Source organism: Chelonoidis abingdonii, chromosome 1, assembly GCF_003597395.2.
Source record: "Chelonoidis abingdonii isolate Lonesome George chromosome 1, CheloAbing_2.0, whole genome shotgun sequence".
Classification (NCBI taxonomy): domain Eukaryota; kingdom Metazoa; phylum Chordata; order Testudines; family Testudinidae; genus Chelonoidis; species Chelonoidis abingdonii.
This window is the reverse complement of record NC_133769.1, coordinates 227,186,624-227,211,637: the sequence shown is the minus strand read 5'-3', so window position 1 is coordinate 227,211,637 and position 25,014 is coordinate 227,186,624. Positions and strand designations below refer to the sequence as shown.

Below are 25,014 nucleotides of genomic sequence, written 5' to 3'. Positions count from 1 at the left end.
AGCACAAAGCACCACTTGCTGGAAATGTCGTTTTAGTCCAGAAGGGTACGAATTCAGTGAAATCTCCAACTCTTGGAACTAATTATCACAACACATACTTGGTAACTTAACCAGTAGATAGAGGTTCTTTCATCATGAATGGTACAAAAAAATTTGACCAGCTGGACAAACAAGATTGTTTTGAAATTTTCTTCTTCAGAAGATGAGCAAGAGAACAGTACACTAATTGTAAATGTTCTCTCCATCAGATCCTTTGGTATAAATCTGCCTCTCTAAGAGGCTACTCTATGCTGATTGCCTATTCCATCAAAGTATATTATAAACACCTTCCTCATAACTCTAGAATACATTTGATTCCTGTTAAAATGGGAGCACAGTCTTGCAGATAAGTCCATTAGTATATTTCCTCTGTATTGCTACTTGTTTTCACCAGAAACTTAATTTAGTTTTAGAAGTCAGAGCAAATGCTTTGTATTGCCTGTCTTATTCATATAGCTTATATTTCAAAGTGTTTAAGGGAGAGTAGTTTACAAAGATGTATTGTCTGGCATTCAAAACACTAAAGCAAAATTCTGCCTTCATTACTGTGGCACAGACAGGTGCAAGGGGAATGGCAGCCCCCAAACAGAGTGTATGCAGGCTTAATGGTGGCTGAGAGAGAACTGACAGGGGTAACGTGCCCAGAAACGTTCCTTGCTGCTGCAGAAGTAGCTGTGTATACACTCCGGTCATAAACACCAACTAGCATCTGTAGCATGTGTGCAGGAAACTCATGGCCTGGCTTTGTCCACACCTCCCTGTATTCTTCTAACCGTGGTAAATGATTGAGTCATTCTCACTCACTCTTCCTGCCCCAGTGGCTCTTTAAGTATGAGGGTCATAGGGCCAGAGAGAATGACTCTGCAGCCTGGTGGCTAGGGCACATACTTGGAAGCGCCAGGGTCCAATCCCCCGTTCCAGTGATGCTTTATTTATACATTGTGGAACAGCGTCAAAATGAAAGAGCCCCACATCAGAATATCCCATAGCTCAGTGGTTAGACCACTCTCTTGGGAGGTGAGAGACCCCTGTTCAAATCCTTTCTCCTCATCAGGCAGAGCAGGGATTTGAATCCAGTTGAGTGCTCTAACCAGTGGCCTAATGGGCACTATCCATCCCGTATTTTGATGGGACCCAATCTGGTAGATGGCATCTGACCACACCAACCAAGTTAGGCCCAGTGTGTGACTTAGATACCCCTACCTCAGTTCCTGGATTGCTCTGGGCCTTAGGCAGGAGATAGGCACCCACATGCCAAGAGACAGACAGCAGTGCATATGCCCAGAAACAGAAAGTTAGGTGCCTTGAGAACTTCTACAGCAGAAATTTTAGGCACCAAGTAAGTTTAAGCGCTTGTAGGGTTAGGCAATAGCCAAGTGGATCGCAGTGGTGTAAAACTGGGATTTAGGTTCTGGGGCTCTGTCTGTAAAGCAGCAAAATACTTAAGCACATGCTTAACTTTAAGCATTCAAGTCATCCCATTGAACTCAATGTTAATAATATAAAATGAGAAAATATTTAGTATTTTCACTCCAGCTTTTAATATTTATATGCTATACAAATTAAAATTGTGATATCACACACATACCATATATCATTGAATATTGAGTCTGAACAGGATTAAACATTTCCCTCACTTCACCAAAGAATAAATGTAGTAGATTTCAAATCCCTAGTGACTACTTTATGTTTTCCTGCACAAGGGATTTTTGCACTGGTATTGCTACACTAACTTAGCCTTTGAAGCCAGGGAAGCTACACTCCTGTGCAAATCATTCTTTACACTGATGCAGCTGCATCAGTGTACCTGCCTTAGTGCTGAAATTTCTATTGTAGTCAAACCCTCAGAAGCCATCTTTTCAAATGCCATCACCACATAAAGAGAGAAAGAGGGAGGGAGGAAAAGCTCCTGGAATGTCTTAGATATGACGTCAGTAGTAAAAGTTCCCTGAAAGTTCCAAATAAATTTCTGTTAATGATTAAACGTCTTCATTCCCTCCACATAGCACTAAAAAAAACCCTTAATTATCATTTTCTGCAGAAATTCTTTGATTCAAAGATTCACATGTGCATAAGGTTACATTTTTAAATTATGATGTTGAGCACCACCTAAATAAATTTTACCTATCACTTGGCTGTTTTTTCAATTGCAGTCTCAAATTCTTCAGTAAGAAGCAATTCAGTCAATCTAGCACCAAAGTGAAGAATTCTTTTCTTCTCTTTCTTTTCTGAGTTCCCAAATGCTTCCAGTCACAACTCCAAAACACTAGGGACAGGCTCACCAAGAAAGTAAACAAGCCAAAATGTTATTAGTAAGTAAAAAAAAAAAATTACTTGCAAATATTTGTGTGTCTAGAACTTCCTCCCCTTTTGCCACGCTGTTTTTCACAGCCTCTTTTATTCACTAACTCGTGACCATTCTGGAGAGGTAATATTTATTCATCAAAATGTGTTTAGCAAGCAAACATCATAAAAACAAGCATAAGTAGTGTTCATGTTTTCACTCTCACTAGGAGAGCTGCAGCAGCTGTTTTGTAAGTTCTTTGTGGAATGGGAGTTGGAAAGAGAAATAAAAATTAAACTTTTTTTAAAAAGCAACACTAGTGAGGTGGTGTGGTGAAAAATTATTTCAACCACCACCAAATAGGGTTGAACAGGGCTATCTAGTCTGGCAGGGATTAACGTGGTCGTCCATCTGTGTGCTTGAGGGCAGCCAGGCTGTGAAGAGAGGAGAATAACTACAGTGGCGCACATACCCCCCCGGTACCTCCTGGCCTGGTAGTATCAGAGGTATATGCTATGCTATGCATTTAGAAGATAATCTGAGGAGCTAGAGAGAACAGTGGCAAGCAGCAGGTGCACCAGGTAAAGAAAGCAGCACTACAACAGCAGCCAGTAGTTTCCTCCATGCTAACATCAACAAAGTGCTGGTGCTGGGTCCGCACATGCGTGCGCATCAGAGGACAAAGAGCACCAAGGCAGCACCCTCCATGACAGTATGCAAATATTGGAGATACCTGTCACAGGTCAAGATAACCGCATGTGGATTCCCCCTTAGTGATTCAACAAGGGCACCCGCTCTCAGTCTGTTGCCTCTTTTGGGGGGAGACGCATGTCCCTCTCCCTTTTGATTGGGGTATTCCCAGGCTGCACAGTTCCCTACCTTCATTGTGTTATTCCTAGCACAGACAGGTTGCCCAAGAACACCTGCTTGCTTTCTCTTCAGAGATGGATAACTGTGTAACTGCTACAGTTATAAGTTACCACACAGCTCTTTCGAAGCAAGCCTACTTTATTTTTATGGTACAAAGCATCACATAGAAAATATAGTAAACACAATAAGATTAGCAGGTTTCATCCTAACTCTCAGAGGGACTCTGGCAGGTGCAGCCTTTTAATACCCTACCTTAGGGCATCCTTGCAAGTGCATTGGAGCTCAGTTCAGAACAAGCACACAGACTTGTGAGGCCTCTATAGACCAAGTCCTTCCAATCCTCCCTTAGGGATTGGGCCCTCCATAGACCACGGTTCCTGTCCATTTGCTGGATCAGGAAGAAGGCCCTAAACTAGTTTAAAATGGGATTCCATCCATAAGTCTTTCCTTTGTCGCTTGGTCTCTGGAGAATCCAGTTTGAATGTGTATGTGCATATCTCCTAGGGGGATGTAAGTGGCTTCAAAGGCTGATCATGGCAGAAGTTCATTATCATTTCCCATGCCTATTAGAGAAGATTCATACAGTGCCACAATAACACACATATACAGTTACTTTTTAATACAATGTACCCCAAAGTTGGTAACCCCAATTCAGTAAGGTTTAACTTAACTCAGTAAAGCTTATCTTAATTCCATAAAGTTTGGTCAGGATAGTAACAAGATACTGTCAGGCTGTCACAACATGAACAAGCTCTGATGAAAAATGTCTCCTCATGGTACCAAGTTAGTCCCATTGAGATGGGTGACTAGTTATTTTCCGGTTTGATAAATAGTAATTTATAACATGTTGTCACTGGTTAAAGTTGATCAAATATAATAATTTAGTGCTTAAGAATATGCTTTAATCCCGCTAAAGTTAAGCAAATCAATAACTGTTTTGTTGAATGGAGACCTTAAATCTGTTGATGATGCTATAAGAATAGTTGTATAGTAGTCGTACAGTCAGCTGCACACATTTGCATTGCAACTAAGTAATTAAAACTTGTCTTCAATGTAGAGTATTTAAGATTGGAAGATAATTGAAGAACATGATGCTTATCTCTAGTTTTAAGTGCCTCGAAGGTTAATTGCTTTATTGCCCTACAGTACTATGCTTACAAAATTTGCAATGCATATCATTCACTCCTACTATATAGAAATATCAGTATACTGAAGATTTTTGAAATCTAGTGAGATGTATAAGATTTGCCAGTTAAAACATTTTAATTAATTTTTGTGAAAGAGAAAGAGTGAAAGAGAGTTGGGACCTATACTGATGTTTGTTTAGTTTATTCAGATGTCAGACACTACTACCTTAAGTACAACGTGCATCTGAGACAAAATTAAAAGGGAAAACATTCCATTAAAAAGAATTACTTTGATTTTTTCTGCTATTAATGCAAAGCAAGTTTGGCATAGATCAGTCCATCACACTATTGTCAAATTTCAAATTAATTAGCTTTTAACACTAATGACTCTTTCTGAGAAACCGAAATTAAACAAACTGCTAGTTAGTAATTTTGCAAATTAACTACTAAGGGGAAACAGCTGCATAAAAATTTCCTACAGTTAGAGCCCAATCTGGTAGTCTGTAGATGCAGTGATGCAGATTCAGGCCCTTAATGCATTTTAGTTTGAATTGTCTTGAGATGGTTAAATGCCTTAGAAAGAAAACACCACATTTCTTTGAGCTCTTTCTTTAATACTCTTAAAATAGGTGTGTTTTAGTGGTTGCGGTTGCAATGGAAATGATATAATTTAAGATTTTTTTTATAGTTTATCTTTGATGCTCTGGTTTGGGCATGTGTATCGTTCAGGCACTTTAGTGTTGGTATATTACTAAAACGGGAGACATTGAGTCCATTCAAATAAATGAGATTTAGGATAATGGAGGGAATTTTCAGTGTAATTATGACATGAATCAAAGTGGCTCTGCTTTTGGAATGAGAAGTTTTGCTAATTGAAGTTGTGGTGTATAGCATATCATTCAGAGCATGAATAAAATGTTGGAACTTTTTTCATTAGCAACTATTTCTACTTGATTTGATGTATCCTTTGTTTCGTATTTACAGTGGCAGTACAGTTTCCATTCTGTCAGTTATGTTGAGTAACTAATACGTAAGGTTCAGATTCTGTCACAGGTATTTTTAGTAAAAGTCATGGATAGGTCACAGGCATTAAACAAAAATTCACAGAAGCCCGTGACCTGTTGCTGACTTTTACTGAAAATATGGGGGCTCTGGCCCCAGGCGGCTTCTCCAGCCCCACTGCTGTGGGGTGGGGCTGAAGCCAAAGAAGTCACGGAGGTTCATTAAAGTAATGGAATCAGTGACCTCCATGACAAAGTCGTATCCTTTACTAATAACTGTCTTTCTTAAGTGGGTTTTAGCCCACAAAATCTAATGCCAATATAAATTTGTTAGTCTCTAAGGTGCCTCAAGGACTCCTCATTGTTTTTGCTGATAGAGACTAACATGGCTACCACTCTGAAACCTCTCTTTCTTTTGTATGTGAAACCAGGTTCCTTTTTAATTTCAGGATTATTCTCAAAATGTGTAACAGAGATGAATTCTTGAAAGCTGGGGCCAGTCATCTATTTAAATATAGTAGGTAAAACTTAAAGGTGTATTGAAATCAATACTGTACTTTGTAGCTCATTAAAAATATTTCAGTATCCAGTCTGATAAGTCATTGATAAATAGAATTTTGCAGCAAAATATGAGTTTGATGCAGTGCTATGGGTTGATTTTGCTGAATTCATAGGATTTAACATTTTATCTTTTTATATGTATGGCATGTTCCAGACCTAAATAGAAAAGGCAAAAAACAGTTTAAGGACAGGGCTGAAAAACACTATCTAATAATTGGTGAGGAGTTGCAGTTAGACAGTTAATTGCATTCAGCAGCAGCGTGGGAGTCTGTAATCACTGTGTCGCCTTGCAGCACCAACAGAGTAAATAAAGAAACAAACATTTTGGGAACTGCATGTAGCCCCAGTGCAGACCCTCCTGTGAGTATGCAGTGGTGTAATTAGGTCCATTTATATGTACCATTCTACGAAAATGTCATCTCCAAGATGAAACTGGAGCTAGTTTTTTTCTGCATAGAACCAGTCAAACAAACTAAAAACCTAAAATCTAAATAAGAAGGTAAGTTAAGGCCTGATCCAAAGCCCATTGACGTCAATTGAAAGGCTCCCAATGAGCTTTGGACCAGGCCTTTCATTATTATCTCATTGAAAGTACTAATTCAGAACACTGAATTGTAATAAACCCTTTCTGCTTTTGAGTACAATATACTATGGACAAAAATGGCTATTTACTTGCGTTATTTTGAGGCGATGAAGATCAATACCCCTTCGCTAACATCTCCTCCAAAAACCCCCAAATTCAGCAAGATGGAAACTCATTCCTGCAGAGCACACTTAGATTATATGTTCAGACTGGAAGCACTTTTATAGCTTGTGTTTAAAAAACAAAACAAAACACCTTTTTAAAGGTATTAAGTATCACTTAGGAGAAATAAGCAAAACTTCTCCTTTCCAGTTTAGGTGAATTAATCATGGAAAACACTTAAAAGAGGAAAGTCAAATGAAATAAAATAGTGAGTTTTTTGCCCTGACGGCTGTTAAAGATTTTTTTAAAAAAGTATTAAACTGTCTACACTGAATTAAAATAAGATTTGCAGAAGTGCCTAAATGACTTAGGAATACAAGTCACTTACACACTTCTGAACGTCTCACCCTAAATCTTTCCTTCTAGGGAAATAGAAACATATTTAGGCCTGTATAAATAGACCCATTGAAGTTGATTCAGAATTGGAATTGGTTTCCTCTAATGAGGCTTTGCTAGCTGGGCCCAGTGGACTAGCACCATTAGAGGAAGGAAAGGGACCAAACACAGTGAATCAGGACTAGTTGTCCCCACACTTACCACCAAAGGCAGGATGATTTCAAGCAGGGTCCTGTGGATTTTTTCCGACATGGAACTCCCATAATGTAATCACTCTTTCATTCCCCTAAACCACTCTACCCAATCCCATATACTCTGATGCTGTCTAGGATCAGACAAGGTGAAGATAGGGATGGTTGGCCTGCCCCAGTGCATTTTCAGGGATCAGAGTCCAGGCCAGCTGCTTGGTTTCATGATGTTACTGTTAATTATTGTGCAGTGTTGTTATATGGATTTAATTTGCTGTTTGAGAATTTGTCAGAACTTCGAAGGGGGAAACCCTTTGCAGATGGAGATGAGTTGTCCCTTTCCCATAATGTGAACATGTGAGCTAAGTCATGACTTATATGCAAGAAGTGGGAAAGAGAAGTTGGGTATGAAAGGGACCTGAAAATAAAGAGAGCCTTGTAACATCACACCCCACCCTGCTTTGGGAAGGTTTATCTTATTGACTAGGAGCAGGCTTCAGCCCTGTGGGGCCATCAGTATTTTAATTTTGATTTATTTGTAACAAGTTGGACTAGGAGATGCCTGAAACTTTTGGTCTTTATATTGGCTAAATAAAAGTTGAAGTGAGAGGTATTTACACTCAGACACTCTTCTGTGAATTGTATTGCTGTTACTAACAATATATTAAGCTAAATACAAGGCAACTAACACTAAAGTGGTGCATGTTTTTATTATTATTATTATTTTTATTTATTATTATTATATTTTTCACTCACTGAATAATGGACATTTATTGGTAATTGAGTCTTATAGCAGACGTGACCCTGTAGTATAGCCTTTTATCAGCTAAACCCTAAATACTGAGATTATTCAATGATGACGTTATTTCTGTGCCAATACTTAAAATTGCTTGGGTGTGTCAGCTCTTGGTTACTAGGTTCAGTCAGGACCAGGTAAAGGCAGGGGCGGCTCTAGGCCTTTTTCTCGCCCCAAGCAAGGCAGGCAGGCAGGCTGCCTTCGGCAACTTGCCTGCAGGAGGTCCCTGGTCCCGTGGATTTGGCGGCAGCCTGCAGGAAGTCCGCTGAAGCTGTGGGGCCAGCGGACCCTCCACAGGCATGCAGCCAAAGGCAGCCTGCCTACCGCTCTCACGGCGACTGGCAGAGCACCCCCTGTGGCTTGCCGCCCCAAGCACACGCTTGGCGTGCTGGTGCCTGAGCCACCCCAGAGTAAAGGACATAACTTTGTAAGTCAAGGGTCTTTAGTTGTGGAACTGTCTCGATCTTCCATATCTTTTGGGACATGATGATAATAAGGCTCATTTTTTTCAGCAGATTTCTCCCTGAGTTTTGTTTATGGACCCCTTCTTCTTTCTTTTTTCTCAGTTTCTCTCTCTCTCTTCCCCTGTGTTTATTTATACATAATGCAAAATAGTATAGCAGTCAAAAATTCAAATACTGAAGGCATCTACAAGCAAATCTGTAAAGTCCCAGCCACATCTTTCTAGCACCATCAGAAAAATATTTTTTCATAGTTCATAAGGCATTGAAATAAAAGAGACCACATACGCTAAAATCAGACATTAAGATCAGCTATCCAACAGACCACCAAACAGAACTAAAGGACTTCCCCCACAAGAGCACTACCACTGTAAAAGAGTGAAAAATGTCCTGTTAACACAAAACATATTGGAAAAAAAGAATGCCTGTTTCTGAGAGAAACTTCAGTTCTACTTGGTGAGTTGATTTTAACATGCTGTATTGTTTTCCTTCGACAGTTCATGAAACTCTGAAATAAAATTGTATTTTTCCACTGTTGCTAGACATCTCCCTAGGACATTTTTTAGATTTTGCGTGGTAATGCTTTTGGTGTTCAAAGTTTTGATTGCTATTTTTATAAGAATTTAGGAAGGGCTTGGAACACACTGACTAAGTACATTTTTAGTTTTTCACTGCTTTTCTGTATCTTCATTTGCTTACAGACCTTTCAGCAGTCTTCTCTACAACAGAAAACTAAAAAGAAAAACAAAGGTAAGCATTAAATGGGTACTTTTTGAAGTGATGTTAGAAAATAGAAATGTGAATATTACTGTTTAAAATATTGTAGTATTTTTACAAGTTGCAATTTGTTAGTCTGAACCAAATTTATAGTCATCAGTTATCCATATGACAAAACTATCCAGCCAGGATTAACAGCCCTTCTCTGATTCAGCACATCTTAACTGTATTCAACATTCTCTTTTACAGAAGTCTGAGAATGTTACTGAATTGTACTATGCAGGGTTTTGTGGGTCTTTCACATATTAGTAAAGATGTACTTTTCAAAATATTGGCCAATATAAACCAATTTTAATCTTTTTAATATATATTTTTAAGCAGCCGTACCTGTATGTACATTCATATATAGCTATTTGTGTGTTTACATATGTTGCCATGAAATGAACAATCAAGATGTACATAAACATATGTACCCACATAACACTGTATTTGTATATCTTCCTCCTTTCCAGTAGAATCCATCTTGTTGCCTTCATTTGTTGCATTTTGTCTTGTTTAGATTACAAGATCTGTAAGATAAGAGAATATATCTACTTTTTTCTTTTGCCATGCACACGTTTTGTTGCTTGATTAAAAAGAAATAACAATAATGACGAAGAAATTGTTATTGAAATGTTTGTTAAGTTTGTAAAGATGGACCAGATTTTTAGAGAAATTTAGCATTTTGTGTTTGATTAAATGCACAATGTGAAGTCTTTCACATATACTCATTTCAATTTAACTATTGGCATTTTTAGCTCCTATTCCTGGTAAGAGCAAAAGGCGGATTTCCTGTAAAGATCTGGGCCGTGGGGACTGCGAGGGCTGGCTTTGGAAAAAGAAAGATGCCAAGAGTTATTTCTCCCAGAAATGGAAGAAATATTGGTTTGTTCTGAAGGATACTTCTCTGTACTGGTATATGAATGAAGAGGTAAGAAATAGGCACATTTGTTGCTCATCCTGTCTAATGCTAATAAGTTCTATACTGTATTGTTGTCATAATTAGATGAAAGGTCAAATCCTATCCTGAAAACAGGCGAGTGATTTTATTCACCCAAATAATCTTACTGAAATCAGTAAAACTACTTGTATGACTAAAGTCACTCATATGCATCAGAGTTTGCAGGATTTGTCCTTTAAAATTTTTCTTTGTAGCATAAGGAAGATTGTAACTACTCACCTCTGTATTCCCATACCCTTAATAGTGTGTAATAAATCGTTCTCTCATGACAACAAAACACAAATTCAGAAGAGAAGATCAAGAGTCATTTGTCCCTCTCATAACTGAAACAACATTACAGCCGTAATTTATGTTGCATTTGGGGGTACATTATTTAATTGTAATAAGGAATCTGTGGTATAACTAAAATCCACTGTAGTTATGCAAAATGGTCTCAAATTGTGTTCTCTTTGGATACATTGTATCTAATTTGGATTATTGTTTTGAGTGCTTAATTATATATTGATAACATTAGAAGAGCATCATTAAGCTGCCTAAGACCCTGATCCTGCAAGGGTCTCTCATTTATCTAATTTATTTCTTCTTTGGAAGAATAATTGTTTTTTAAATCCTTTTTTGGTAGAATGGACTCTGCCAGTTGGGTGAAAGGTCAGAATTTCTTTTGGAAAATCCAACTTTTTTCTTAGTAGAACTCTTTTTATGAAACTCAGATAATCTTGAACTCTGATAGACTCTCGTATAGTGAAATATATTTACACCATTTGTCTGAATTAGGGCTGTTAAGTGATTAAAAACAATAATAGAATACTATTTATATACATATTTTTGTATGTTTTCCAGATTTTCAAATTTATTGATTTCAATTACAACACAGAATGCAGAGTGTACAGTGCTCACTTTATATTTATTTTTATTATAATATTTGCACTGTAAAAATAAAAGAAATAGTATTTTTCAATTCACCTTTAATACCAGTTCTGTAGTACAATCTCTTTATCATGAAAGTTAAACTTACAAATATAGAATTATGTACAAAAAAATAACTACATTCGAAAATAAAACAATGTAAAACTTTACAGCCTACAAGTCCACTCGGGGCTGGTCTACACTACGGGGGAAAATCGATTTTAGATACGCAACTTCAGCTACGTGAATAATGTAGCCGAAGTCGAATATTTAAAATCAATTTACTCACCTGTCCTCACCGCGCGGGATCGATGTCCACGGCTCGCCATGTCGATTCCGGAACTCCGTTGGGGTTGGTGGAGTTCCGGAATTGATATAAGCGCGCTCAGGGATCAATTTTAACCCGCTGATATGGTGGGTAGTCTAGACGTGGCCTCGGTCCTACTTCTTGTTCAGCCAGTCACTCAGACAAACAAGTTTGTTTACAGTTTCAGGAGATAATGGTACTCGCTTCTTGTTTACAATGTCACCTGAAAGTGAGAACAGGTGTTCACATGGCACTGTTGTAGCTGGTGTTGCAAGATACTTACATGCCAGATGCACTAAAGATTCATATGTCCCTTCATGCTTCAACCACCATTCCATGCGTCTATGCTGATGATGGTTTCTGCTCGATAATGATCCAAAGCAGTGCAGACCCAACACATGCTCATTTTCATCATCTGAGTCAGATGCCACTAGCAGAAGATTGATTTTCTTTTTTAGTGTTTCAGGTTCTGTAGTTTTTGAATCAGTGTGTTGCTCTTTTAAGACTTCTGAAAGCATGCTCCACACCCTGTGCCGATGAGATTTTGGATTGCGCTTCAAATTCGTAAATCTTGGGTCGAGTGCTGCAGCTATCTTTAGAAATCTCACATTGGTACCTTCTTTGCATTTTGTCAAATCTGCCATGAAAGTATTCTTAAAACATACATGCTGGTCATCATCTGAGACTGCTGTAACATGAAATATATGGCAGAATGCGGATAAAACACAGAGCAGGAGACATACAGTTCTCCCCCAAGGAGTTCAGTCACAAATTTAATTAACACATTATTTTGTTAACAAGCATCATCAGTATGGAAGCATGTCCTTTAGAATGGTGGCCAAAACAGGAAGGGGCATACGAATGTTTAGCAGATCTGGCATGTAAATACCTTGCAACACTGGCTACAAAAATCCCATGTGAATGTCTGTTCTCACTTTCAGGTGACATTGTAAATAAGAAACGGGCTGTATTATCTGCCATATGTAAACAAACTTGTTTCTTGTAGCAATTGGCTGAATAAGAAGTAGGACTGAATGGACTTGTAGGCTCTAAAGTTATACATAATTTTGGTTTTGAGTGTAACAAATAAAATCTACATTTGTAAATTGCACTTTCACAATAAAGAGATTGCACTACAGTACTTGTCTGAGGTGAATTGAAAAATACTATTTCTTTTGTTTATCATTTTCAAAGTGGAAATATTTGTAATAAAAATAATCTAAAGTAAGTACGTACGCTTTGTATTCTGTGTTGTAATTTAAATATATTTGAAAATGTAGAAAAACGTCCAAAATATTAAATACTTTTAAATTGGTATTCTATTGTTTAATAGATTAAAACTGCGGTTAATCGTAATTCATTTTTTAAATCGTGATGCATTTTTTTGAGTTAATCCTGTGAGTTAACTGCAATTCATCAACAACCCTAGTCTGAATGGTGCCAATTCCTCATCAACATGTGAATTCTGAACACTTGGGGGCAGACTTTCTTGTTTATTACTTGTCTGTATAATGCTTAGCCCTGGGAGGCATTTTGGACATCAGATTTTTCTTGTTATTTAAGACTATTGTGGCATAATGAATAAGCAACATGTTCTTTCTTTTGATGTGTAAATATGCTCCTGTGGCTAAGATAATTTACTTTTTTCTCTAAGAAAAGAATGTGCTTAAAGATATCCAGCATTGCAGGATCTGTCCTTTCCATACTTTCCTTCCAAATTACTTCAGTTATATTTTTCTCTGTACATCTGTGCCTTTAAAAAAATAAAATAAAAATAAATAAAAAGCCATACAGGACATTTGAATATTAAAAATAATTTTGCTGGAGTATCTTTAGATCTTACATTGAAAATTAATTATTTAAGGAATCATCATCAGAGGATGTACTAGACTGGATGCTCCTTATAGTGGCAAACTGATAACTTCTATTTGTAAGATTTTATGTTTAGTCATAATGCTATGTTATAATGTTATAAATGTTGTTAATAATATTAATAATAATAATAATACCAACCAAGTTTATTATTATACTGTCTTAGAGCAATGGAGAAATAAAGGCACCTCAAAGTAATACAGACTCTATGAACCTATGTGAAGTCCTTTTGAGTCCCTTTCTAGTTGGTTTTCTTGCACCAGGATGGAGAAGAGGCAGTTTACTGAATTTAAATGAATACATCCTGTATTCCTGGGAATATCTGTTCCTGTTGTCTTGAGAGAGAGAAATGACAGTGTCAAATGATTAAATGAAGGCTTGATGCTTGCTTATGCACTGGTGAATGATGCACTTTTTGAAAAAGGAGAAATATGCTTCATTTATGTGTTTCTGAAGACATTGCTACAAAAGCATTTTACATAAAGATTGTGTTCCATGATGCCAGAAATCCTGATGTATTTTCCCCCTTTGGGAGTGGTTGCGAATATCTAATATAATTTAATGGGAGCAATGACAGAGAAAATCTACAAAGCTGGAATAATACAGTGAAAAATGTTTAAAAGAGGTAGATAGTGTTCTCTGAGAAGTAGAGTGGTATGAAAATCTAGAAAAATAAATTGACAAGCATTCCAAGCATTAAAAATGAAAAACAAGTTGCTATGACAACCCATGGAGTCGGCGCCTATGCCAGCTCACGGATGTTGCCAGACCAGGGAGTGCCGGATTCATAGATTCATAGACTCTAGGACTGGAAGGGACCTCAAGAGGTCATTGAGTCCAGTCCCCTGCCTTCATGGCAGGACCAAATACTGTCTAGACCATCCCTGATAGACATTTATCTAACCTACTCTTAAATATCTCCAGAGATGGAGATTCCACAACCTCCCTAGGCAATTTATTCCAGTGTTTAACCACCCTGACAGTTAGGAACTTTTTCCTAATGTCCAACCTAAATCTCCCTTGCTGCAGTTTAAGCCCATTGCTTCTTGTTCTATCATTAGAGGCTAAGGTGAACAAGTTTTCTCCCTCCTCCTGATGACACCCTTTTAGATACCTGAAAACTGCTATCATGTCCCCTCTCAGTCTTCTCTTTTCCAAACTAAACAAACCCAATTCTTTCAGCCTTCCTTCATAGGTCATGTTCTCAAGACCTTTAATCATTCTTGTTGCTCTTCTCTGGACCCTCTCCAATTTCTCCACATCTTTCTTGAAATGCGGTGCCCAGAACTGGACACAATACTCCAGTTGAGGCCTAACCAGCGCAGAGTAGAGCGGAAGAATGACTTCTCGTGTCTTGTTTACAACACACCTGTTAATGCATCCCAGAATCACGTTTGCTTTTTTTGCAACAGTATCACACTGTTGACTCATATTTAGCTTGTGGTCCACTATGACCCCTAGATCTCTTTCTGCCATACTCCTTCCTAGACAGTCTCTTCCCATTCTGTATGTGTGAAACTGATTGTTCCTTCCTAAGTGGAGCACTTTGCATTTGTCTTTATTGAACTTCATCCGGTTTACCTCAGACCATTTCTCCAATTTGTCCAGATCATTTTGAATTTTGACCCTATCCTCCAAAGCAGTTGCAATCCCTCCCAGTTTGGTATCGTCCACAAAGTTAATAAGCGTACTTTCTATGCCAACATCTAAATCGTTGATTACAGAGGTTCAACCTGTAGTTTGCATTTCATCCTTTGAATTACTCTATCCTCAACAAACAATTAAATTACATTTTTTGACATGTTTAGGCACCGTGATTAAATGCTGCTTCAGCTGTGAAATGGTTTCTAAGGCAGTTAGGCCTTGTCCATCTTGCCAGCCAAACTACTAAAATCATATTTATAAAAACACATTCTAGACTAAGGTCTATGACCTCCCACTCTGGCAATACTCCCATTGATTTGCCAGAAGTACAGTAATATGCCCTACGTAGTGAGCTGGTAAGTAAAACACTCTCTATGTTTACGTTTACGTTTTAATAGACTTTCATCTTAAGCCTCACTAACTTGAGTAACATATGGAACTGTCTCCATAGGATGAAAAAGCAGAGGGATTCATCAGTCTACCTGAATTTAAAATTGATAGAGCCAGTGAATGCCGCAAGAAATAGTAAGTGTGTTTAAAATCATACAATGCAATAACAAAAGAAAAGGAGAAACAAGCAATCTCTTGCTTTCAAGAAGTGAAAGTTTCCTTGTTCATGATAGTCAAATTAGAATGGAAGTCATTGTAACATGATTTGGTTACATAACACAAATCATGGTAAACAGTCAGTATTCCTGTGCGGAGTGCGGAGGTGAAGGGATGTGCATGTGCTTTCAGGGTCCCACCCAAGGACACAATGAGTCAATTGCAAAAGCCACACAATTCTCAACCATCAGCAAAATTAATTGAAACTAATAGGAATGCTTAGCTCCTTCCCACCCTGTTCCCCAGCTGCACTTTAGTTGTCCCTCTTTTATGTTTTGTGGAGGAACAGACTTAATGAGTTAATAAGCACAAATAAATCTTTTTTAAAAGCAAGCGCTGAGAGATGGAGGAAGTGAAATATTACAGAGACAACACAAGAAAAAGAAGAAGAGATGGGTAAAAAAGGAGGCCTGTTCTTTTTCTAAATCAGTTGTTTACATCCACTAAATCCCTTTGCCGCTGTGGGATTCTATGATTGAAATAAAAAGTTTTGCTAAAAAAAAAAGTTTAGCTGTACAGTAGCTGCACATGGCTTTATTTTAAGAGTTTTTTGCTTTTCCATAGTTAATTTTTATCTGTCATTTTGTATCATTGTTTTAAAATAAATAGCAATGTGTTTGAAAAAAGCAAACTCAGGATTTATTATGGCTCTCAACTAAGTGTTTTAAATAACAAAGTACGTGAAAAGGCCTCTAGGAGACGTGTTGCCAAATCCAGACACAAACCTTATTTTATTCAAAACTAACCAGGAGAGTTTTCTAAGTTCATATTTCAACCATCTGCTGACATTGTGGGCTTCCTCTTGAGCAGGGATACCTTTAAAATTACTTTTGTCCTGAGTTACTTATGTATGCCAAAGATATATAACTATCTGTCTTGCTGCATGCCTGCGTTCACACATTTTCTTTCTTACCACTGAAATCTCTGTGCATTGCCCTGTCACAGGCAAGTGTGTGGTTTGGTTCTTTTGTATGAAGCTCACCTGGCACCACTGTAATTCTTTCAGCAAATCTCTGTATTTTAGCATTCGTTTCACTTTCAAGTTTTTCAAGAGTGCTTTTGAAACAATGAAAACTATACCAGAGAAGCTGTTTAGAGATTAAAGCTTGTCTTGATAACTTACGTGGCCTTTTAAAAATGATACTGATGTTGTTCCTATTAGTTTACATTGCTCTTTAAAGTAAACTGTTGTGTGTAATAGTCTTTAAAAAGGGTAAAAAAAAATTAAAACTTTCATCGGTGGTTTTGAAGGTTCAGTTTTCAGTCATTGCTCTGTGTTTTTCATGGATTAAATGCAATGTGGCTCTGCTTCATTTATTTTCTTGTTAGTGAAGCAGCGTCATTGATGATGTCATTTCATCTCTGAAAACTGCACTTCATTTAAATTATTGTCTCACTCTGAATCCTGTCAACTGGGTAGCAGAACACACAAATATGATTAATAAAAAACAGTGGTAAGTAAAGAAAAAAGATATTTAGTATCCAGATGACAGATGTTATAATAATGTTAAGATAAGTCAAGATGTGGGTCTCAACAACTTGATTATATCTTTTTAAACAGAGCAGATGCTGCTTAACATCTGTTCTCACTTGTGTAATGTTATTCTGTGCACTAATGTGTAAAGGAATCATTTTTGTCTAACATTTACAGATTTCCTTCCCTGACAATGCCTTTCTTTCTTCTAATACTCCGGCACGTAGTCAGGGAAAAGACCTGTCTAATTGATCTCCCTTGGAAACAAGAACAATGCACTTAAATATATCATACTGTTTGTCTTGTTTTCTTTGACTTTGCTCTGTGTTTTGATGCTCTTTTAAAGCAATCTTTGGGAGGCCATTAGTTTTTAAAAACTATTTCTGTATTGTACATTATTAATAATTAACTTTCATAGAATAGTATTCATAGCTAGATCTCCAAGTGCTTCACTATAGCTTTCTGTGTTTGTAGAAAACTCTCTGCACACTTTTTGTTTTAACAAACTGTTTGCAGTAAATAGATGAAATACTGTTGAGCTCTCAGTGACAACTCATGTTGATTACTTTGGTGGTTGGGAAAGATGACATCCCATTACCCATCATGCTAGATGACCTCATAAGCACCCTGTTGGATTAAAACAGCTTGTCAAAAATCAATCAGCACATCACATTTTTCTGTTGGAATCCCAGTCGTTAGTGCTGACAGTAATGCCAAGGGCGCTGTGATGTGAAAAGTCAGAGGACCGAGAGCTTTTCTGTTGTATCAAATAAACTGTTCAGTCATTTTTCTGTTCAGAAACTCTTTTGACACCTCCACCCACATAAAAACAATTGCCTGTTGTATAAACTATTTTAACTGCTTCAGCTTATCCAAATATAACATCTATCATGTTAATAGCTGTTGAACTGTCTTTGTGCATGTTTGAATGCAGATGTTATTTAAAGATAGATGGTCAATAAAGCCTTTTAATCAGTGGCAGCTGGATTGATCCCAAAAGTTATAAGGCTGAATTAAAAAACACACACACATGCTTAACCAACTTGAAAGAAAATTAAACACAGACTGTGTCATTTCATTAAGTTATTTGGATTTCTAATTACCTATAATTTTGAAAAAGATGTTTTGTGTAATTATTATTTTTGCCCATTATGTTTTGACTTTTGTCTTCCCAACAGTGCATTCAAAGCCTGCCATCCTAAGATCAAAAGCTTTTACTTTGCTGCTGAACATCTAGATGACATGAACAGGTAATCAAACCTAATAAAGTGTAAAACCGTATAAGGAACCATCTCTGAATACAGTGCTTTCCTCTGAAGCCAGTGATAACGTCATATATTTTTCTTCATTAAAGGTTAAGTTTTGGAGTTTTAGATGAATGAGTGCAAAACAGCATCTTAATTTTTTTAGAAAAACATGTTTTTAATCCCCATCCTCACGTATGGTCATGAACTTTGGGTAATGACCGAAAGGACGAGATCATGGGTACAAGTGTTGGAAATGAGGTTTCTCTGAAGGGTGGCTGGGCTTAGTCTCCGAGGAAGTGTGAGGAGCTCGGCTATTCGGGAGAGCCTCGGAGTAGAGCAGCTACTTCTCCAGATCAAGAGGAGCCAGTTGAGGTGACTTGGACACCTGACAAGGATCCTCCCTGGGAGGCTTCTATTGGAACTATATTGGGCATATCCGATAAGGCAGGGGCCCCCAGCCTACCCAGGACACGCTGGAAATCCCCCAGGAGGAGCTGGAATCTGTTTCAGAGGAAAAGGAGGTTTGGTCCTCCCTACTCTCCACGTTGCCGCTGCGACCCTCACCAGGGAAAGTGGCATTAAGGAAAAAGAAGATATTTTTAATATTCATTTTATGCAAAAATGACCTCAGATTTTGTTGAAATACGTCCGTAACACATCTCATACACACAGACACACATATCTATTCTCACCCTTGTGGAGGTAGCAAGGAAGTAAAACCAGGTGTTAGAGGTCAATGTTTCTTTAAGCTATGAGGATAGTGGTTGTGCTCTCATAACTGTGGCTGAAGAAACATGAACTCTGCAGGGTGGATTCTTCAGGAAATAAAGCAGGTAATGATGTTCCTGAGGGTGTTGCTTTTGGGCCCAATCCATCAAGGATGCTAAAGTGTCCTCAAGTGGGAGTGTAACTGGCAAAATTCATCCCTGTGCAGAGGGCCAATACAAGGCTTATTCAACTTCAACCCAGTTTTGGGGGCCTGTGTGCACACCTTTACGTGGTGTGAATTTCACACAGGGTGAAATTCTGGCTCTGTTGAAATGATGGTGAACCTCCCATTGACTTCAGTAAGCCCAGAATTTCACCATTAGCTTGTAAAGTAGACCTAACTGTCTGTTCCTTAGTCCACTTTTGAGATCTTCCTTAAAATGCTTTAATTTTCCACAAAACTTTAGCAAGATCACTTTTAACTCCTCTAGGCAAACTTTATACAAACTCTGGTAACCCCTGTCTGTTCAGGTGTTTGCTACGGCATTTTTTATTTTTCCCAGCATAAAATGGAGTACATTTATTCTGAAAAAATATACACTTGTAGCTTTCATTATATGGTAAAAGAACCTAATTAAAGTTTCCCATCTTAAACTGATTGTCCTGTTTCCGTGGGCTCATGCTTGCAGGCTCCACTGGTAAGTGAGATGGTGAATATGCTTTTAAAACAAAGAAAAAAGACAGCCTTACACAGTCCATATAACTTATTAATAAAATACCTTAGCAGTGATAATGATGATACCTATAATATATTTACCATCTTTAATTGCTTTTAGGTAACAGTCAGTTTCTGGAAACTTTCATTTTGTACTGAGATCAGTTGACCAGAAAATAGATTAAAGTTTTACGTTAATGTTTACTTTTACTATAAAGTGGATATAGGATAAAATGTTCAAGTCTCATTTTCTAAATTTGTTTGTAAAACTTTGCTTTTGCTCTTCATTGTGTTACATAACTCCATCAGGCTAGCCACTAATAATGCATTTTACTATGCACTGAACAAAATACCGTCAGGACTAATGAAATCCTGACCACACTGAAAATACAATGAGTATTAAACACAAGTAAAGTCTGTGTCAGTAGATCAACACTTGGTATACAGATATTCTAGGTTTTGGGTGGTAAAAATACATAACTATGCAATAAACAGAAAGTACACATCAGTGTGACCTTTGAAAAATGGTTAAATGGATCTGTGACTAATCACAGTTAATTTGATTTTTTTAACTCTACATCATGACTTATATTTAGCAGGTCACAAATTAAATAAACCAACAAATACACACACACACTGGACTAAAATCTGATCTGAGTTAGACAAATGTAAATCTGAGGTAGTGGCCCTACCCCACCAAATATAGCCGAGATCAGAATCTGGCCCTGCGATGTTAAAATTTCTCTTTGTTTAAAATATCAGAAAATAATTACCCCTAGTCCCAAGCTCTGGTTCATTTCCAAAAACACTGACTTCACACAATTAACATTTTTTTAAAAAAAAGGTGATTACTAAAGAATAAATCTTTTAAGTTCAGAGATAGCATAAGAAAGTATTTAAAAGTATTTGTTACATCCTACTCTAGCCTTAGAAATATTCACTCAAACTTTAAGAATTAGACAGTTGTGAGCAGGGTCCCAGTGTGAACCAGCTATAGTCACTCAATTAGGGTGAACTGCAAAGAATGGGGCAGACAATCCTTGTAAAGCTGGTGGATATTCCAATACTTAGATTCGTCAAGCCAGCATAAAACAGCTTCTTTATTACCTTACTGGTTACTCAGAAATCCAAACAACACAATTCCCTTAAAGTGATCCAGCCTCAGGCCTCCATCCAAGTACCCATGTCAAATATGATGAAAATTTCTGTAAATCTTATTTCATCATATAAATGGAAAGGTTTTACCATTCCCAAGCACATTACCTCCCAGGTTAATGAATGTTTCAGATCTTACCCAAATACACGTTACAACCAATTCTTATTAACTAAACTAACATTTATTAAAAAACAAGAGAGAGAGACTATGGTTAAAAGATCAATATGCATACAAACATGAGATCAATTCACTGAGGTTCAGATTCATAGCATAGATGGTGAGCTTTGTAGTTGCAAAGAGTTCTTTCAGAAATAGTTCATTGGTATAGTTCAATGTCCAAATATCATATTCAGGGCATACCAGCATAACTGGGATCTCAGTCTTGTGACTCAAACTTCCCCTGATGAAGCCTAAGCCGATCTGAGATGACAGAATCAGGACCCAAGGATCTTTTGTACAATTTCATGTCTTTTGACAAGTTGGAATTCCCCAGGGAACAACAGGTAATCAGGATTACTTTGAAGGAGTACTTAGCTATACGAATTAACATACGGCCATTTGCTTGTTCTCCCAGGTTTACAATTCATTTAAATGCTAGAATGTTCTTTCGATTTCTGAATGATCAGAATGCAGCATAGACAGGGACTGTTGATTACATCTTTGACCCTATTTATACATATGTAAATACACAAAAACACAGACATCTCCCCACATGTCTTTTGAGGGTTATTTAGTCTGCATGATGTTTAACCCTTTCTAGCCATGAGTCACAACAGTATTAACATATTCGGAACCATTTTGATTTCACGAAATGGTTCCGTCATTTTCTTTTAGTTTTTATTGTCAGGTTTCTGACAACCACTTTCATTGTGCAGTCCTTTTAGCGCTGTTTGTACCATGTTACTGGAGGCAGAAGAGAAGGGCAGGAATCTACTAAAAGCATAGCCTTATTGAAAGGAAGATGTGTTTTCCGGTAGTTAAATTCCTTCAATAATTATTTATAAAAAGAATTATTTGCTATTTAATTGTACTTATATATACAGGATATAGGAATTATATATGTATGTGCATGCACATGTATATATGACATGTATGGATTTTGGACTATATAGTCTTGTTACTGCTCAGATGATCATGTTGATTTTATGAGGCCTAAATTTCCATGTAATACTGGCAACTTCTGTGTTTTGTGATCATTGTTCTGCTATTTGGTGTAGTGAATATGTATTTCCTAACCTGATCCCTTACTTCAAGGGACACTGTCTTTCTAAGGTTGGCAAGCTCGGAATTTACCCTTTCCTTTCTAAAACACATCTGCTTTTGAAAATGATCAGTCCCGTCAACATCAAAATCCCATGTTCTGGGCTGGGAATGTAGAGACAATAAATCTGCAGTGGGGGAGTGTTCCGAGAACCTATTTGCTCTTCCGACTGCGTCTCCATTCAGTCATCTCCGTTTTTGTGAACAGGCAAAGTATAGACATTTATAAGCATCTCCTTTCTAAAGCCACCCTTCTGTGAACTGAAACAAAGGTGAGAAGTCTAATTTCAGTCTGATACTATGAGAACAATGACTTAGAACGTAAGAACAGCCATACTGGGTCAGACCAAAGGTCCATCTAGCCCACATCCTGTCTTCTGACAGTGGCCAGTGCCAGGTGCCCCAGAGGGGATGAGCAGAACAGGTAATCATCAAGTGATCCATCCCTTGTCGCCCATTCCCAGCTTCTGACAAACAGAGGCTAGGGACACCATCCCTGCCCATCCTGGCTAATAGCCATTGATGGACCTATCCCCCATGAATTTATTTAGTTCTTTTTTGAACCCTATTATAGTCTTGGCCTTTGCCAGATAATACTGTGAAGAGTTCCACAGGTTGACTGTTCACTGTGTGAAGAAATACTTCCTTTTATTTTTTTTAAACCTGCTGCCTATTAATTTCATTTGGTGACCCCCTAGTTCTTGTGTTATAAGAAGGAGTAAATAACACTTCCTTATTTACTTTCTCCACACCAGTCATAATTTTATAGCCCTCAGTCATATCGCCCCTTAGTCGTTTCGTTTCCTAGCTGAAAAGTCCCAGTCTTATTAATCTCTCCTCAGACAGAAACCATTCCATATCCCTAATCATTTTTATTGCCCTTTTCTGAACCTTTTCCAATTACAATGCATCTTTTTTGAGATGGGGCAACCACATCTGCACGCAGTATTCAAGATCTGGGCATACCCTGGATTTATGTAGAGGCAGTATGATATTTTTTGCCCTATTATCTATCCCTTTCTTAATGATTCCCAACATTCTGCTCACTTTTTTGACAGCTGCTGCACACTGAGTGGATGTTTTCAGAGAACTATCCACAATGACTCCAAGATCTCTTTCTTGAGTGGTAAAAGCTAATTTAGATGCCATCATTTCTATGTATAGTTAGTATTATGTTTTCCAATGTGCATTTTTTGCATTTATGAACATTGACTTTCATCTGCCATTTTGTTGCCTAGTCACGAAGTTTTGAGAGATTCTTTTGTAGCTCCTCACAGTCTGCCTGGGACTTAACTATCCTGAGTAGTTTGTGTATCATCTGCAAATTTTGCCATTGCACTATTTACCCCCTTTTTCCAGATCATTTATGAATATGTTTACTAAGACTGGTCACAGTACAGACCCCTGGAAGACCCCATTCTTTACTTCTTTCCATTCTGAAAACTGACCATTTATTCCTACCCTTTGTTTCCTATCTTTAATCAGTTACTAAATCCATGAGAGGACTTTCCCTCTTATCCCATAGCAGCTTAATTTGCTAAAGAGCCTTTGAGGGACCTTGTCAAAGGCTTTCTGAAAATCTAAGTACACTATATTCCCCCTTGTCCTTATGCTTGTTGACCCCCTCAAAGAATTCTAGCAGACTGATGAGGCATGATTTCCCTTTAGAAAAACCATGTTGACTCTTCCACAACAAATTATGTTAATCTATGTGTCTGACAGTTTTGTTCTTGACTATAGTTTCAACCAGTTTGCCCAGTACTGAAGTCACGCTTACCGGCCTATAATTGCCAGGATCACCTCTGAAACACTTTTTAAAAATTAGCATCACATTAGCTATCCTTCAGTCATTTGATACAGAAGCTCATTTAAATGATAGGTTACAGACTACAGTTAGCGGTTCTGCAATTGCACATTTGAGTTCCTTCATAACTCTTGGGTGAATACCATCTGGTTCTGGTCACTTATTATTATTTAGTTGATCAGTTTGTTCCAAAACTTACTCTAATGACTCCTCAATCTGGGACAGTTCCTCAGAATTGTCACCTAAAAAGAATGGCTTGGGTTTGGGAATCTCCTTCACATCTTCAGCTGTGAAGACCAATACAAAGAATTCATTTAGTTTCTCCGCAATGGCCTTATCGTCATTGAGTGCTCCTTTAGCATCTCAATCATACAGTGGCCCCGCTGGTTGTTTAGCAGCATTCCTGTTCTGATGTTCTTAAGAAACAATTTGCTGTTACTCTTTGAGTCTTTGACTAGCTGTTCTTCAAATTCTTTTTTGGCCTTCCTAATTATAGTTTTACACTTCATTTGCCAGAGTTTATATGTCTTTCTATTTTCCACACTTTTTAAAGCATGCCTTTTTGCCTCTCACTGCTTCTTTTACATTGTTGTTTAGCCACAGTATCACTTTTTTGGTTCTCTTACTATGTTTTTTAATTTGGGGTACACATTTAAGTTGAGCCTCTATTATGATGTCTTTAAAAAGTTTCCATGCAGCTTGCAGGGATTTCACTTTTGGTGCTGTATCTTTTAATTTCTGTTTCACTAACCACCTCATTTTTATGTAGTTCCCCTTTCCGAAATTAAATGCTACAGTGTTGGGCTGCTGTGATGTTTTCCCCCATCACAGAGATGTTAAATTAAATTATATTATGGTCACTGTTACCAGGGAGTCAGTACATATTCAACTCTTGGACAAGATCCTGTGCTCCACTTCGGACTAAATCAAGAATTGCCTCTCCTCTTGTGGGTTCCAGGACTAGCTGCTTCAAGAAGCAGTCATTTAAGGTTCCATTCTTTAAGCCTCCAATAAATTTCCAGTAACATCGATAGTATCTTTAGATTCTGTTTAGCGTGCAACTGGTTACCAGTGTCACTTAGATCCTTGGGGCTATCTGAGTTGCAATGCAGCAAGCCTGTCTTGCAGCTGCGAGCCTGTGATGGGGAGAACTTGACACCTTCCAGAAATAATACATTGCCTTTTGTATA

General features: G+C 37.7%; 1 protein-coding gene across 4 annotated transcripts in view; it reads left to right on the top strand.

Annotated features, from left to right (window-relative positions):
• The window catches only part of CNKSR2 (connector enhancer of kinase suppressor of Ras 2), a 401,265-nt gene that overhangs the window by 290,849 nt on the left and 85,402 nt on the right, over positions 1 to 25,014 (top strand). For all 4 annotated transcript variants that reach the window (XM_075059991.1, XM_075059987.1, XM_075059986.1 and 1 more), the window contains 4 exons: positions 9,110 to 9,158; positions 9,923 to 10,095; positions 15,306 to 15,379; positions 18,113 to 18,184. In XM_075059991.1, coding sequence (XP_074916092.1) covers positions 9,110 to 9,158; positions 9,923 to 10,095; positions 15,306 to 15,379; positions 18,113 to 18,184 — 368 coding nt within the window. The remainder of the gene's footprint in view (positions 1 to 9,109; positions 9,159 to 9,922; positions 10,096 to 15,305; positions 15,380 to 18,112; positions 18,185 to 25,014) is intronic.